Genomic DNA, 15,776 nt, shown 5'->3' with positions numbered 1-15,776 from the left:
CTATAATCAAACTGTCAGTCAGTCCATTGTTTGTGCTGTTCATTTCCTCATGTCTGTTGCTAAGTCATAATTGTCACTCTAATCACGACCTGCCTGCAGTGACTCAGCATCTGAAAACCTGAAAGTTCAGGGGAAGTTGAAGTGGAAAGAACCTTTTAAGAGGAAAAACTGTCATGTGCCAGTTTGCTTTGACTCAGCTTACCTGATGTAAGAGAACAGGTATTCCCCTGCATGGACAGCATGTCATTTGATCCAACTGAGGGTCAAAGGACGGACACAGGCAGTTAATGCTGGACATCTGAACCCCTCAGAGACTAGAGGTCGTGTGGGGGCCTCTATTGGGTTTCCTCAAGGGTGGAGGTGACAGTTCGTGTACAGTACAAGATGTGATAGTTTGAAATTTTGCAAATATGATTGTGCTTGTATAAACAAAAAACAGGGATATTTAAGAGAAGGCATGGTGATACCTGTACATGTTATTGTTGATACTATAAAACGTCCAGTCTGCAAGAAACAGTGTAACTGTACAATATTTACATTATAATTACCTGAGGAGGACACACCTCCTCCATCCAAAATCCCATTAATATGATCGCAAGTGCACAGTCATTTTAGTCATTTGCAAAAAAAACTAAATCATGTCCAGAGTGGAGGCTTTTAGAGACACAAACTTTCGTTCCCTGTTGAGGGAGTTCCGCACTGACATCGCCATGTCTGTGGACGATCCTTTTCCTCTTGTCTATGGTTTGGCAGACAAAAATGTCATCACCGACCAACAACTACAGGTGAGTTACTGAGATATTAGCAAGCGTTTTCTGCAGAAATAAAAAAATTAAATCAAAAATACAGACAGAGATGTCGGAGAATCTAGGGTTAGGACTATAGACTGCTAAAATTTCATTGCTGTTTGTGTGGATTTGTAGGAAACTCTGGAGAAGGAGGGCAGGGAAGGGATCCACAAGGCCATATACTGTCTCCTGACCTGGGTCCTGGAGCAGGACAGATCCACCATCCAGGCATTCTGGAGTAACTTGACTAAAGATTATAATGTGGACAGCTACCCAAAGCTGCAGACGCTGCTCAGGAAACTGCATGCTCGTATGTGATGATAAAAGACATTTGACAATACATGGCAGTAAAAGATGATTATTTAGAATTTTTTGATATTGTGTTATCTAGGGGGTCTTTACATTTATGACTGTATTTTTATATATACCCCAAATAGATATTAATTAACCTGTCACCTTTTTTATCCTATTCTTGCCTTTCTCAGAATTCCAATTATTTCAGGTTTAAATTTACTACATTATCTACATTTTCTGAGCAGTAAGCAACAGTGTTGGAAACCTTTGTACTTTTTTTCCTATAATATTCCACCATCCTCATTCTTTAGTCGATTTCAGGTAAATCTGTGACTGTTCAGGGAGCCAACACTGAGACTTTAATCTCATCCCCACAGTCCTGAGCATTAAATTTTAGCGCACAATCTTTCAATGCGACATGTCACAGTTTACTTTTTAACCTAAGCTTTTATTTTAATGTGTTACTGATTTGACTTTTTGACAGGAAGAGATGCGGCAGGTGCCAGAGTTAAGGAGACATCACCTGGAGGTCACAAAATTTTTCACAACAAGAAAAGGAGTCATGAGGACAGAAAAACAAACTCCCACAACTTACATTCACAGTATCATGCCAAGACAAGTGGTACATCAGGTTATGTCTTTTAACACATTTGCTTTTTTCTCTTAGGATATGAGTAAAAATGGATTAATTTCATAACATAACGTAACGTAACGTAACGTAACATAACAGTAAAATCTGTTCTTTTCGGTTTGTTCCAGGGGGTAAAGTGAAGTTGTACAGGGTAAAAAGTGAAGCATCAGTTCCACATCTTTCGTCTGGAAATAGTAAATACGGACAAATCGACAATTAAATTAAATGCATCTTTTAATTTAATCATGCTACGATTCTTTAATCCCTGTATTCTGTTACAGGTGTGCAGGCAGTGTCATCCTCAGTCCATTCGTCTTCTTCAGCCTCCTCTGCTGAACAGCCATCCAGCCAAGAAGCCCGAGAAAATACGTTTGGATCAGACGGTGAAGCAGGCTCATCATGGAAACACTGATCTAAAATATGTCAATGCACAAACATAATGATAATAATAATAATAATAATAATAATAATAATAATAATAATAATAATATATCCTTTTGAGACCTAACAATGCATTTTTGTCCTCTGTAGGAGAACAAACGTTTCATAACTTTACTTAAAAAAAAACATTACAGCAAAAAATATAAATTGTATCTGAAAAAACTGCTTCGGTATGCTGTTTTCATACACAAAAATTATTTATTGTAAAAAAGTCAAAACTTCCCCTGGTCTCAAGAGGATATATACTAAATTTATTCTGCAGGAACTGCCAGAAAATACATTAAAGTTGGTGGGGAGTATTACTCATGTGGCCCTTCAGTGGAGACAAGTGGAGAGAGCAAAACTGCAAGCACTACAACTCACCACAAGGAGGAGACAGTAAAAGGAATGGTAGAGGTCCTATCTGTGTTCACTCTGACTTAAGCCACATAGTTTTACCTCTGGGATTGTGTGTGTCAGCTTTTGTGTGTACTCAGTGTGTGTGTGTGTGTGTGTGTGTGTGTGTGTGTGTGTGTGTGTGTGTGTGTGTGTGTGTGTGTGTGTGTGTGTGTGTGTTCAGATCCACTATAATGATGATGAATGTGCAGTGTGTAAGGACGGAGGGGAGCTGATATGTTGTGATGGCTGTCCTCGTGCTTTTCATCTAACCTGCCTGAATCCTCCTCTCACATCCATACCAAGGTACACAGCACAAAAAAATGTAATCACTATCTTTCAATGAACCCCAAACACTTTGTGGTTGGAGACAAAAATCACCTAATTCTGATATAGTCTTTCTAATTAATAACTTTGATTTATTTTTTAGTGAGTGGAATCTTATTTTTGTTTTATTGCTTGTTTTTCATTCAGTACATTTCTAATCTGCAGTGGCTCATGGCAGTGTGAGGGGTGCTGTGGAAACAAAGTGAAAAAAGAGAAAGCTCTACAACCACTACAAGTAAGAAGCTAAAAGAATTTAGTTTGACTTTGGTGGATATTCATGTAAATTGGATGTATTTGCACATGGTTGGTTATTATGTAGTTTACCACCAGAGTATGAATATGAGAGCAAATGAATAATGGATCAATAATGTAAAGCGCTTTGGGTGAGCTGTAGAAATCGAATCCATTATTATTATTATTAGTAGTAGTAGTAGTAGTAGTAGTAGTAGTAGTAGTGGTATTATTATTATTATTATTATTATTATTATTAGTAGTAGTAGTAGTAGTAGTAGTAGTAGTAGTAGTAGTAGTAGAAGTAGTAGTAGTAGTAGTAGTAGTAGTAGTAGTAGAAGTAGTTGTAGTAGTAGTAGTAGTCGTAGTAGTAGTAGTAGTAGTAGTAGTAGTAGTAGTAGTAGTAGTAGTGGTAGTGGTAGTAGTAGTAGTGGTAGTAGTAGTAGTAGTAGTAGTAGTAGTCATAATAGTGGTATTAGTAGTAGTAGTAGTAGTAGTAGTAGTGGTATTATTATTATTATTATTATTATTATTATTATTATTATTATTATTATTATTATTATTATTATTATTATTATTTTCTGTGTCATTATTAGGTCAGTGTGCAGATTCAGTCATATATCTAGTGGTATTTTTACTGCTTAACTTTCCTTTTACCAGACGAGGCATAAAAAAAGAGTTTCTTATTTGTAATGTCACCATTGTAAACACAAAACCAAATGTGCACGATTAATAAAAAGGTCTTCAAGTTGGCTGTCATAGGCAATATCATAGTTAAGAGGTGATAAATAAAGGCAATAAAACAGTTTAACAAAAATAACACTAAAACATTAATGTATGGTTATTTGTATAAATGGCTGTTGTGCTGCTTTTTTCGATCTCTGACCTGTTTTGTTTTTAGTAGGTCTGAGTGATGTTCTGTACTTTCTAATTCTATAATGATTATAATATTCCAGACACTTATGTCCCAGCCTGAGCAGACAAACACAAGCTCCACCAACACCGTCTTAAATGTTTCCTACTTCTCCCCCCTGTCATCATCGTCTCTTCCTGGTGTCACAGCCTCCATAAATGGAAGAAATCAGGTAAAAAAAAAAAAAAAAATGATAAAGAGCATCCTGATGAGCTCTTCCTCTATCATTTTGTATTCCTTTATCTTTTGATAATTACTGACTTAGAGTTGTTTGGCACACTTTATATTTTTCTGTGTGAAATATGATCAGTTCTCAGGTGGAGACGTGGTCAGTGTGAAGGAGGTTTGTGACGTTTGTCGCCTCGGTGGAGGAGACCTGACTCACTGCCGCCAGTGTCTGAAGCGCTACCACCTACAATGCCATTTCTCCAAGTAAGGCATCTTCTCACTTCTCTGACTGTCACTGATTATGAGATATTTGCATAAAATGACAGATAATCAGACATAATCCCACATGCAGAGGTGTTCTAGCTGAGCCCTGACTTTAGCTTCACGTTCAATGGCTGATGTAAAGACACATCCCAGAGTATGAGGATATGCTCCTACTGCCAAGAACTTCCTGTGGATCACTGTTAGTATTGATCACTGCTATGCATTAAGGGTGAGCTTTTGGTCATCGTGTCTTGCTAATGGTGACTAATGGATTGTAAATGGACCCCTGCCACAGAGTAATACACATTAAGTGTTAGTGAGGATCATCCCTTTTACAAAATGGCTCTAGACATACAGGCTCAGGCATGTAACAGCAAGTTTTTCTGCTCTGGAGATAAGATTTACAGCATAGATGCCAGTTTATTTCAATGTTTTAGTGTCACATGAGCTACAAAATATGCGAGATTTTTGTGTTGTATGTATTACATAAGGGTACAGAAGAGGGTTAGGGCCACTGAGAAAAAAAAAAATTAAATTAAGGTCCAGTATATTTTTTATTATTATTATTATTATGAGAAAAAAAGTCAGAATTCTGAGGAAAAAAGTCAGAATTAAGATTTTTTTCTCAGAATTCTGGAACATTTTTTTTCTGACAGTCAGTAAGAGTGGCATCAACTCCTCTCTGTTTCAGTCATAGACTAGATATGAAGATACACTCGATCATATGACATCATTTCATTCCACTGTGGAAAAGTAAAGCCATAATATCACTGTCTGAGCTGCTGCCATGTTGCTTGTGTGTCAGGCCATTCACCATTAATGTTTTTTAATCGCCTGGTCTGAAAAGACACCTCTGATTGGCCAAAATCTATTATGAGTTAGATTTTCTACAGCCTGAAAACAATAAGAAGAGGCCCAGAAGTCCAGTTCCCTCTCAGATAAACTGATTTACAATAAGATGAAAAAGTGTAAAAAAAAAAAACAACAACAACAAATGCAATGTGAAATACAAAAATTACACTGAAGACATTAACAATCCTTTTAGTTCAGGTTCCACATTCAAACCAATTCAATCTCAAGTGGGTCACATCGGTAAAATACTATCATAATAACATATAAATACTGACAAATCCAAATTCTTCTCTTTGTAATTGTAAATATTTTTTATGTATTTACACTAAAACGAAGTATAATTTCACAAAAAAAAAATGTGAATAACCTATATGAACAACCTGAAATGTCTTAAGAGAAGTAAGTACAAGTTTAACAATTTTCTGCCTGTTACTAAATGTTTTGTGTGTTTGTAGATCCGCTGTGATCTGTAAGTTATAATGTACATGTGTAAATGATAAACTGAGGCATAATATTGTTAAAATTACACTTATTTTTTCAGTTTGTTCATGTTATTCACATTGTTTGAAAGGATAGTTTGTAGATGTAAACCTTTTCAGAATGCAAATTTATTTTTTTCGCTCTTAAACATGGAGAAAAGTTTGGAGTTGACATTATTTATATTTTATTGTGTTATTAATTCACTGGGTCGGCCCACTTCAGCTCAAATTTAGCTGAATATGGAGTTTGACACCCCTGCTTTAATTAAACATAAACGGTTTATTTTAATCATTACAGTATCATAAAACATAAAATCATAATACTCAAGTGTATTGATATTTTCATCCAAACCAACTCTGACTGACAGTAACTTTATACGCCACAGGAATAGTCTGAGCATCCATATATCTGTGTTTTCCAGAAGCAGATCAGTCTGCTCGTCCTGCTCCAGGTCCTGGGGCAGTTCTGCAGAGAGGGAGGCCGAATGTTTGCAGGTGTGTCAGCACAGACATGATTCTAGTATCCTGTGTAAATAAACAAAAGAAAAAGTGAAGTTTATTATCTTATTGAGTAAAGTGTCTCCATGTGTGTCCCCTGTGTCCTGGGTGTGTTTTCTGTTTTTCGGTGTGTGTCACTCCAGCTCGCCCCTGTGGTTCAAAACACACACATCCATGACCAGAGCTCCTCTGTCCCTGAACCCGTCCCCCATAAAGACGAACTGGACTCCATCCTGGGAGACGTGAGTGGGGCTCAGTTACATGTCAATAATGACTTCACTTATCATCACACGGACAAGGACTGAGTTACCATGATCATACCCAGGCTTCAGGATGAAATATTAGCTGACACAGACCAGCGTGTAATTGTGTATTTTCTGTGTGTGACTCTGTGTGTGTTCTACTTAAAGATTTACCTCACTTTGATTATATTTATGTACACTCCATAAAGGATTTTCACAAAAATATAATGACAAAAGTAATCCAATTTTATGAAAATATCCATACCATTGTTTTGATTTTCCAGCTAATATTCATGTAAATGTAACTGTATCAAGCTAAAAGTTATTTATATGATGTCTCAGAAAATAACAGGTTTGTTTTTCTTATTCCGAGTGAGATCACTCACAACCTGTTAGTTCAAGACGTATACGTTTCTCTTAATCTCCTGAGACCCAGGAAATGTCAGCAAAGTACAAGCTTTTTTGTTTTTTCTTATTAAATAAGTGCCTATATTGGAAACGTCATGATGCAACAGTTTTTTCAGATGCAGTTTTTGAAATTTTTATGGAATGTCCTTGGTGGTGGACAGTTTTCTTATCTTTTTTTTTGTATAAAGTTGTGAAACTCTTGTCCACAAATGAGGACAGGAAACCCATAGCTGGGTCCTAGGAGGTTAAATAACTGTGTATTAAACACTTGCATCAACACAACTCGCTTAAATAGTTTTCTTTTTTGTTAAATTTTTCTGTCAGATTTAGACATTTTACATAATCTAAGACAATTTAGGCAGTGAAACCTCTGTTTTTTGAATGTATGGGGAAACCACATATGCACTAAAGTAGTACGATGAATATTTATGAGTCACTATTATAAGAACAACTCAGGGAATTCTTATATTTACCTTTGGATTGTGTCTGTATTAGTGTTTAATTAATTGCTGCATAAAATGAGTACCTTTCTGAACTGCAGTCGGATTTAAGTTTATTTAGTTTATTGTTTGACTCCTGAGAGAATAAAATGACAAAAATGCCCTCAAATGATGAATAATTCATTGGATAAGTGCGATAAGACTTCATTGAAGGTTGTTGCTGTGTGATATCATTGTCCACACGTTAACAAAATGCATCACAAATCCTCTATGGACTGACCCCACAGTTTGTGTGTAATTTCTGCTCTTTCTATCCCGGCAGGGTTCCTTTGACAGCGTCTTACAGTGGGCTTTCCACAGCATCTCTCGGCCTCTTCCTGACTCTCAAGGGTGCTACCAGTGACTAACAACCGGGCTTGAATACTTTGTAAAAGCATTACCTCAATTCAACTTCGACCACTAGCATCCCGAATACATAAAGCTAAGAGCAGACTATTATTATTACTGTTTTTTTTTCCTCTGTACATCGTGGTTTCTAGTGAGGTTATAGCTTTAATGCTTTATTTTAACCTTTATTCCTTTCTATTATGAGTTTATGTATCTTGTACTCCCTCGTAACCTTTTCATGCATACTAGTGGACACCTATTCTCCAGCTGTTCTCTTATATGTTCCTGGGTTTTGTTGTTTTAGTTCCATATCAACCAACACAGCACCATCCCATACGCTGCAATTCATACCATTACTGTAACTTTGCTGTTCTTAGTGAACCTGATCTGCAGTAACATGTTTGAGTGTAAATCAATTGCTAATTGTTTTTAGACTGTAATTAACAGTTTTCTTAAACAAAATATTTTTTTTGCATATCATCTCCATGAAGTGAGTAATAACTAGTATTAGAGTATGATAAAAGGTGAGAAAATATCAGATTAGTGGCATTAAACATGTTTTTATTTCATAGTTTTCACACAGTATATCACTTTCTGATATTGTGATTTAAATACATTACTTTGCTTCAAAAATTAAACACATGGTGGCCAAATGAGTGGATATTTTTGTAACTCCACAAAAAATAGGTCCATTAAAAGATATTCAATCACATTCTTTTTTCATGCCTAAAGAGGAATAAAAACACTCAGGAAAAAAATCTTCGCTAAGGGTCTCAAAATTCATGCATGAAAAGGTTAATAATGCTGTGATCTTTTATTTTTAAGCATTTTGTTTTTATCTTCTTCTGGTAAAGCGCACTTAGTGTATGAAATGCTCTATATAAATAAACTTTCCTTGCCTTACAGGGTGGGGAAGCAAAATTTACAATATTTTGAGGCAGGGATTGAAAGACAGTGTATGACCAATTAGTTTATTGAAAGTCATGAGAATTTATTTGCCACAAGAAAACTGACATAATAGAAAATGTTTTTATTCTATGTGTCCTCCTTCTTTCTCAATAACTGCCTTCACACGCTTCCTGAAACGTGCGCAAGTGTTCCTCAAATATTGGGGTGACAACTTCTCCCATTCTTCTTTAATAGTATCTTCCAGACTTTCTCATAATAGTTTTGCTCATAGTCATTCTCTTCTTTACATTATAAACAGTCTTTATGGACACTCCAACTATTTTTAAAATCTTCTTTGGTGTGACGAGCACATTCAGCAAATCACACACTCTTTGACGTTTGCTTTCCTGATTACTCATATGGGCAAAAGTTTCTGAAAAGGTATGGATAATAGTGTTAGGTATGATTATGACATCAATATATGTTTGGTTTCAAAAAAATTGATGTAGTGCCTGCTGAGAAAAAACAACTAAATGTTCATTGTAAATTTTGCTTCCCCACCCTGTATATAACAGCTGCAAAATGGTATTAGTGCACTGGCCTAAGTTGATTTCTATTCTTGTGATAATTTGATAGAATGCACAGAAATCAATGACAGAGCATGTATTACACAACCTGTCTGTTGTATTTTCACTGTGAAGGTCGACAAGGTGAACACACAGGTGCAGAAATCAACATGCACGTGTGGATTTATATGCCATAGACTCTCAGACGCTCACATGATGAAACTGGCTGATCTGTCATTTTATTTATTTCAAAGGTTGTTTCATTAATTTGTCTGATTGAGTTTATGCTCATTCATTGTGACATAAAAGGGTGACAAACATAAGTACATCAGCAAAATTGTTCATGTATCATATTGAGACAAATTTGCTAATTTGTTAAGTTTTTAGACACCCCATGGATTTGGGATATATTGCATGAATCACTCACACACATGAAGTCGCTGAATTCTGCCAAAGATTGTGTCCCTTGAAACACATTCAGGCCATTGCATGATCAAACTGTCAAGAATTTTTTTTTTTTTTTTCTTGTTAAGAACAAAAAAAGAAAATAACATTTACATTTGTTTGTGTCTGTCTGATCCAACCATAACTTTTGAAACACAAAAAATATGTTTCCACAAATATTTAATGATAATATTTAAGACTGCAGAATTTTAAGGGTGTCCCAAACCTGTTTTTCTACAACTGTATTATTGACATTAACTGAAATTGAACCCTTATAGACCCAGTACTACTTTTGTGGCAGCTCTTAAATTAATTTTTCTCTATATTGACCCTTTCTTAACCCTTTCATGCATGAATTATGAGAACCTTAATCAAGATTTTTTTCCTGAGTGTTTTTATTCCTCTTTAGGCATGAAAAAAACAATGTGATTGATTTTTTTTTTTTTTCTTAATGAACCTATTTTTCATGGAGTTGCAAAAATGTCCACTCAGTTGGACACCATGCATTTCATTTTTGAAGCAAAGAAACATGCATTTACTGTCGTACTGTGTGAAAACTATGAAATAAATACTTTTTTAATGTTGCTAATCTAATGTTTTCTCACATTTTAACATACTATAATAGTAGTTATTACTCACTCAAATAATATGCAAAAAACAACAAAACACAACAACTTAAAAAAAAAAACCAAAAACAAAACTGTTAATTACAGTCTAATAACAATTAGCAATTGATTTATACTCAAATATGTTGTTGCAGATCAGGTTTATAAAGAACAGTAATGTTACAGTAATGGTATGAATTGCAGTGTCTGATGGGATGGTGCATAAGTATCTACTGTGTTGGTTGATATGCAAGTAAAACAACAAAATCCATGAATATACAAGAGAACAGCTGTAGAATAACTGTCCACTGTAGTGACCACTATGCATGAAAGGGTTAAGTGATTTGTCACCATTTATTATATAATTATCTTCTGTATTTTGCATTTGATTTGTCTCAGTGAAAATCAGATATTTATCTATATTTAATTCACTGATCACATAGATTTTTCCTTAAAGCTCAGATTAAAGTTGAGGGTTATTATGTCAGAAAAAGATAAAACTGAAGAAAAAAGTGACTTTTTCAGCAAAGATAACAATAACTGAACATAAAACAAGTGTCTTTATCCACTGTCATTAATTAAACTCCATGGGTTTTACTGGGAAAACATTGTTGTAGAAGACAATGGCGTTTCCACGTTCACTATGGAGCCTCTGAACTTCCAAATGGGTCATATCTGATGACCATGAAACTGTATTTTATGCCAATTATTTACATGTATTGACTGAATTAGTGGATCAACAGTTATTAAACAGTTTAGATCAATAGATGCTTTTGGTTGTTGGTGGATGTTTGGGACTTTATGGGTTAAAGGAGAAGTTGGTGCAAATTTTCCAAGTAATACTTTTTGGTAATATTCAGTCTGTGCTACCAAGAATAATACTTCCAGAACTCATGAACCCCCACAGCCCATGATGTACCAGCTAGGATGTGGAAAATCTGGTTGAGTCTAATGGATGGCTCTTTTCGGAAAAAAAAAAGTTTGCTCATGTGGTGCAATGAGTCAACATATGGACACTTAATAAAATGAAGTCAGTGTGATCCAGGTAGACGTTTTCTTCTTGTGTTTCTTTTGTGTATGGGTTTACATCTCTTAAAACCTTGTTATTTGGGATAATGGAGTATGCTGTTCACCTGATCAGGGCAGAAGATGAGAAACCGGGAAGATCCCATCACAGGAAATGCAGAAATGTATAGCAGTAAAAAGAAACAATAAAAGTGTCCACATGAGCATAATTTCTTCATGTCTCTGACATAGTGTGTGGATCTGGAGAAGAATTCACACGTCTCACCAGATGGTTTCAATACAATGAGGCATGCACACTGAGAAATGCCTCTGTTTAACAGGAATTCCTTGAAGACTATCACTTAGATGTGGAATGTTGTTTTTGTCATGGGATTCGAGAGTTTTAGCATGACTGCCAGAGGGATGGAGTTCGTCCAGGCTGCACACAGATTTTTCTCCCCTTGGTATTCGGTTGCCATGACACCCTGCTCCTACAGGCCCAAAACAGAGGATGAGAAACACACTCGTTCCAATAAGAGTATCCATGCATGTGTGTCTGTTTATTTATGAAGCCATTTTTTAAATGGTTCATGAGACATTTTGCATGCTCGGGGGCTTTGTATCCTTCCAGGCAAAGGAACATCTAGACAGCTTTAGGAAATTATCATCAAGAAAAATTAATGAGCATTTCAGGCTCTGAGGGGATACTCAAAACACAATCACCCATAACTCAGTCAATGTTTGCACAGAATACTTACTATCAGCTGAGAGGCCATGGACAGGAATTACATGCAACAGCATTTTTTAATTAAGAAACTGGATTTAATTGTAATTTTTTTCCTATTACTGAGAAAACCCCAAAGAACAGTTACTGATTCAAATGTTGACTGATGGATGGATGGATGCATTTTTATTATTGTGTCCTGCATAAGAATATGCCCAGCCCTTACATGGGCTTATAAGACATCAAAAATATAAATATAAACCAAAGACCAAATACCAGACAATGTTGATGATTACAAAGGAGTTATGTCCGAATATATGATGCTTAAATGTATGCACTACATAATATTTCATTCCTTTGCATCTCTTCACTGTGCAGTAACAGCTTCTTTTGGCAGAATTCTAGAAAATGTGGGTCATCAAAGCCAAACAAGAGCAGTTGCAACAAAATCAAGTGTAAGATAGTTTGAGGAACTATCTCTATGTTGGTAAAGGTATTTTCTGAACAAACACTGGGAAAAAAAAAAAAGAAAAACAAAAACAAAAACAGAAAATGCTATCAGAAAGTGATTAAATGCAAAAACTTGCATAAAATATCTACATTAGTTATTAACTTTTTAACATTAGTTTTTAACTTTTTAACATGGTAACTATGACTCATTTCATTATAAAAGAAATATCCTGCATATGAAGTATATTTAATTTAATTCTACATGTTAGTATACTGACTTCTGCTTCAGTGTCTCTAAAATGCTGTCTCCTGTTTTTAGTTGCATACCACATGAGAGACCACATGGAAAAACTGATCAACACATCATGTCTAAAAATGCAGACCCTTTTTATTCCCACTAGGTGGCACCCAGCTGAGATGAATGCAGTAAACAGTCAACATGTGAATCAGGCAATATTTTACTGAGTCCTTTTAAATCTTAGTGACTAGTGAAGTATGATAAGATATGAAGACCAGTGAAATGTATTATTAGATTATAGAGTCAGGGTAAATGACACTCATTTCAACGTATGCCAACATTATGACATAAAACTGAAATGTACTTAACACTTCACATAAAGGATTAGGTGACTGGTAAAAAGTTCACCTGAGTTAAAATCTAAAATGAAAACTAGCTTATCTCTGTTATCTTTGAGAGTTTATCACATAGCTAGAGGTTTAGAGAAAGAGTATTAAAAAAAAAAAAATTACACAAATATACATGCACATTCATAACATTCAGTTTTCTGTGTCAATGTGAAATCACAGGATGAAATTCCTCAAACACACACACACACATCCTGTTACGACTCTACTGGTCACAGTCTTGGAATTCTTGGAAAATTAAGGTAGGTGAAATTCCCACGCTTTGGGCATCCTCTTTTCGCATATTTTGGCACTTCATAATTGTGGGCCAGGTTCCAAAGCATGCTCCTGCTCGACCATTAGCTGGTCTGAGAGTATCTAAGGAAGTTAAACTTGTATAACTTCCAGTCACTCTCTCTTTATGCTATTGTTGTCAGCAGGAAATACTGAGGAGCCTGCACTGTCGTCACATGAGGCTTCACAGAATGTTTGAAATGTTTTAAACACAAGGATTTAACAACACATGGGTTGCTTTATTGCACTGGAAGTATGTTCAGGGTTCCCACGCTTTTTTATAGACATTTCAGATGTTTTCCTTGACTTTTTAAGGGCTGATAATATAATTTTTACAACAATTTACAACCTTTATGGATGACAATAAAAGTGTATTTTAGTTTTGTTGTGGTATGAACAAGAAACAGAAACCTTTTTCTGTATTTAAGTGTTGATTATTTTCCTATTCACTCTAATAACTGGCAGTCGAACAGACTTTTATTACAAAAGCAGATTTAAAGTCACTGTGGATAAAGTCTGGCACAGGCTTTTGAGCATCAGGGAAAACTGGTCTGACTGTTAACACACCATCGAAACTGTACAACCCACTCAGAATGACTTTAATAAAATATTTCTTCTCTACCAGTAGTGTTCAAACATGTGATATATTTTCTTTCCTCGCTTTACCAGCACGACTTTCCTTTAACCCTTTCATGCATAATGGTCACTCCAATGGACAGTTATTCTACAGCTGTTCTCTTGTATATTCATAGTTTTTGTTGTTTTAGTTCCATATCAGCCAACACAGTGGACACTTATGCATCATCCTATACACTGCAATTCAGACCATTACTGTAACTTTGCTGTTCTTGATAAATCTGATCTGCAGTAACATGTTTGAGTGGAAATCAATTTATAATTGTTATGACACTGTAATTAACCATTTTCTGAAACAAAAAGTTGTTTTTGTTTTGTTTTTTTGCATATCTTCCTGAGACCCAGCAATGCAATGTGTCCTCTGTAGGGGACAAAAGTTTAACAGTTTTACTGAAAAAAATGCAGTCCATTGCAAAGGACATTCCATTAAAAAAAATCAATCAATCAATAAAAATTATTTTAAAAATGTATCTGAAAAAACTTGCATTATGCAGTTTCCAATCAAGACAATTTTTTAGTGTAAAAAAGCTAAAATTGTCAATTTCCTGGGTCTCAGAGGATATCATCTCCATGAAATGAGTAATAACTAGTATCCGAGTAGGATAAAATGTGAGACAACATCAGATTAGCGGCATTAAAAATGTTTTTATCTCATAGTTTTCACACAGTATATCACTTTCTGACGATGAGTTTTAAATACATGTTTCTTTGCTTCAAAAATGAAACGCATGGTGTCCAGTTGAGTGGACATTTTTGTAACTCCACGAAAAATAGGTTCATAAAAAAAAATCAATTGCATTGTTTTTTTCATGCCTAAAGAGGAATAAAAACACTCAAGAAAAAAATATTGACTAAGGTTCTCATGATTCATGCATGAAAGGGTTAAACTTTCACTGTATGAAATTTAGTGACATCTAGTGGTGAAGTTGCAGATCATAACATCCACAACCCCCTCACCTGCAGTGGCTTATTGTAAAGTAATGAAAGCACAACTACTGATATTTTCAGGTCAGTATATTCTAATTAAAACAAATGATCAATATTATATACCATTTCTGCACTTAAATCCTCCTAAATGTAAACTGTACATGACACATACCAATTACTTTTATCTTGTTATATTGAATTCATCAGATATATTACCTCATACTTTGTCTTTTTTTTTTGACATGCGGACATCATTCTGAAGATTTTACACTTAACAGACATTTGTGTTGCATTGCTAAAGGTCTTTGTTCATACAACATATTGTTTTATGAAATTTTACATGACTTGAGGCCTCACTTTCAAAGATTTAAGGTCACAATTGCAATTTATTTATTAAATTAGATAAAGGGGTTATGTGTTATATTGACTTTTCAAACATACATTTGTATCATGGTATCATTAAGTTTTCTTCTTCAAACAAAAACTCTTAGCTGGTCATTCTGACAGCTGGTAAAAATAACAGTGTCTTATAATCTTCACACGCTGCATCAGATGATAGCTTACATTATTGCTCTGTTAGCTTACTTCCCATTTTAGACAGAAAACAGCCAGAGTAAAACCACAGATCACCTCTGTTTTAAGTATAGTTTTGTTTTTGGGTTTTTTTGTCAATAACTGCACTAAACAAAGACAAAGTCAGAACTGTCAGAGTTTAGTCTGAACTGTAGATCAACAAACAGTGAACATAGCAAATGTAAAAACATTGTGTAATAATATTAGATCTTCATAAGCCTCATAATTAGACTCACCCATGTAGAAGAAACACTGTAATTTCAACATCAAACTCCATTCTTTTCATTTAGAGCCATGTCCAG

At 35.0% G+C, this 15,776-nt stretch overlaps 1 protein-coding gene across 1 annotated transcript; it reads left to right on the top strand.

Annotated features, from left to right (window-relative positions):
• Positions 1 to 327: 327 nt before the first annotated feature.
• On the top strand, positions 328 to 7,836 carry aire (autoimmune regulator). Its single transcript, XM_030161148.1, has 13 exons — positions 328 to 785; positions 924 to 1,098; positions 1,567 to 1,713; positions 1,842 to 1,907; positions 1,995 to 2,096; positions 2,417 to 2,544; positions 2,714 to 2,835; positions 3,022 to 3,091; positions 4,044 to 4,172; positions 4,311 to 4,432; positions 6,186 to 6,258; positions 6,405 to 6,503; positions 7,674 to 7,836. Exons 1-13 carry the CDS (start codon positions 639 to 641, stop codon positions 7,752 to 7,754), a joined length of 1,461 nt encoding a protein of 486 aa, XP_030017008.1. The 5' UTR covers positions 328 to 638; the 3' UTR covers positions 7,755 to 7,836.
• Positions 7,837 to 15,776: the final 7,940 nt, after the last annotated feature.

This window comes from Sphaeramia orbicularis, chromosome 17, assembly GCF_902148855.1.
Source record: "Sphaeramia orbicularis chromosome 17, fSphaOr1.1, whole genome shotgun sequence".
Classification (NCBI taxonomy): domain Eukaryota; kingdom Metazoa; phylum Chordata; class Actinopteri; order Kurtiformes; family Apogonidae; genus Sphaeramia; species Sphaeramia orbicularis.
The sequence above is the reverse complement of the archived record's forward strand: the minus strand, read 5'-3'. Positions and strand labels throughout refer to the sequence as shown.

Coding starts and splice junctions, on each gene's coding strand:
- aire (XM_030161148.1), top strand. CDS start 639: ATGTCCAGAGTGGAGGCTTTTAGAGACACAAACTTTCGTTCCCTGTTG. Junction 786..923: donor TCACCGACCAACAACTACAG/GTGAGTTACTGA, acceptor GTGGATTTGTAG/GAAACTCTGGAGAAGGAGGG. Junction 6,259..6,404: donor GGGAGGCCGAATGTTTGCAG/GTGTGTCAGCAC, acceptor GTGTCACTCCAG/CTCGCCCCTGTGGTTCAAAA.